The sequence below is a fragment of the Sinocyclocheilus grahami genome, unplaced genomic scaffold (assembly GCF_001515645.1).
Source record: "Sinocyclocheilus grahami isolate Dianchi unplaced genomic scaffold, SAMN03320097.WGS_v1.1 scaffold12794.1, whole genome shotgun sequence".
Lineage (NCBI taxonomy): Eukaryota > Metazoa > Chordata > Actinopteri > Cypriniformes > Cyprinidae > Sinocyclocheilus > Sinocyclocheilus grahami.
The window spans coordinates 1-445 of record NW_015514608.1 but is presented as its reverse complement, the minus strand read 5'-3'; the positions used below and the strand labels follow the sequence as shown (position 1 = coordinate 445).

Below are 445 nucleotides of genomic sequence, written 5' to 3'. Positions count from 1 at the left end.
GATATTTTAATATTATTTCTTGTTTCAGAAGTAATGGATTGAGGCATGTTGTTTACTACCCCACTTTAAAGGTAACTTTCTGATGGTCAATAGAAAATATTAAAGGGGCTTGTGGGTATTATCCAGTTATGGGACTTGCTTTCTCCTCTAGTTTCTCCAGCTTCATATCGCCTTGGCAGCTGAACTGGGAACAGGAATTTCCTTGTGGGAACTGGGACAAGGCCTGGACTATTTCTACGATCTTTTGTGACCCGTTCGACTGTGACCTGACCTCCGTCTGTCTGATTTGCTTCCAAATAATAAAGTGCAATTTAATAAAGCACTTCAGATATTTATGACAACACTGTTGTTGAGCATGCCAATAAAATTATTTTTAATTACGTGTTATCGTGTGCATTCTTGCCAGTGAATCAGCATTTTAATGTAATTGATTTTATTCAGGAAT

At 37.3% G+C, this 445-nt stretch overlaps 1 protein-coding gene across 1 annotated transcript in view; it reads left to right on the top strand.

Moving 5' to 3' along the window:
- The window catches only part of LOC107578927 (chitinase domain-containing protein 1), a gene marked incomplete at its 5' end in the record, with an annotated part of 5,655 nt that extends 5,274 nt beyond the window's left edge, over positions 1–381 (top strand). Inside the window, 2 exons of the mRNA XM_016264827.1 lie at positions 15–71; positions 152–381. Coding sequence (XP_016120313.1) covers positions 15–71; positions 152–250 — 156 coding nt within the window. The remainder of the gene's footprint in view (positions 1–14; positions 72–151) is intronic.
- Between the last annotated feature and the right edge of the window lie 64 nt (positions 382–445).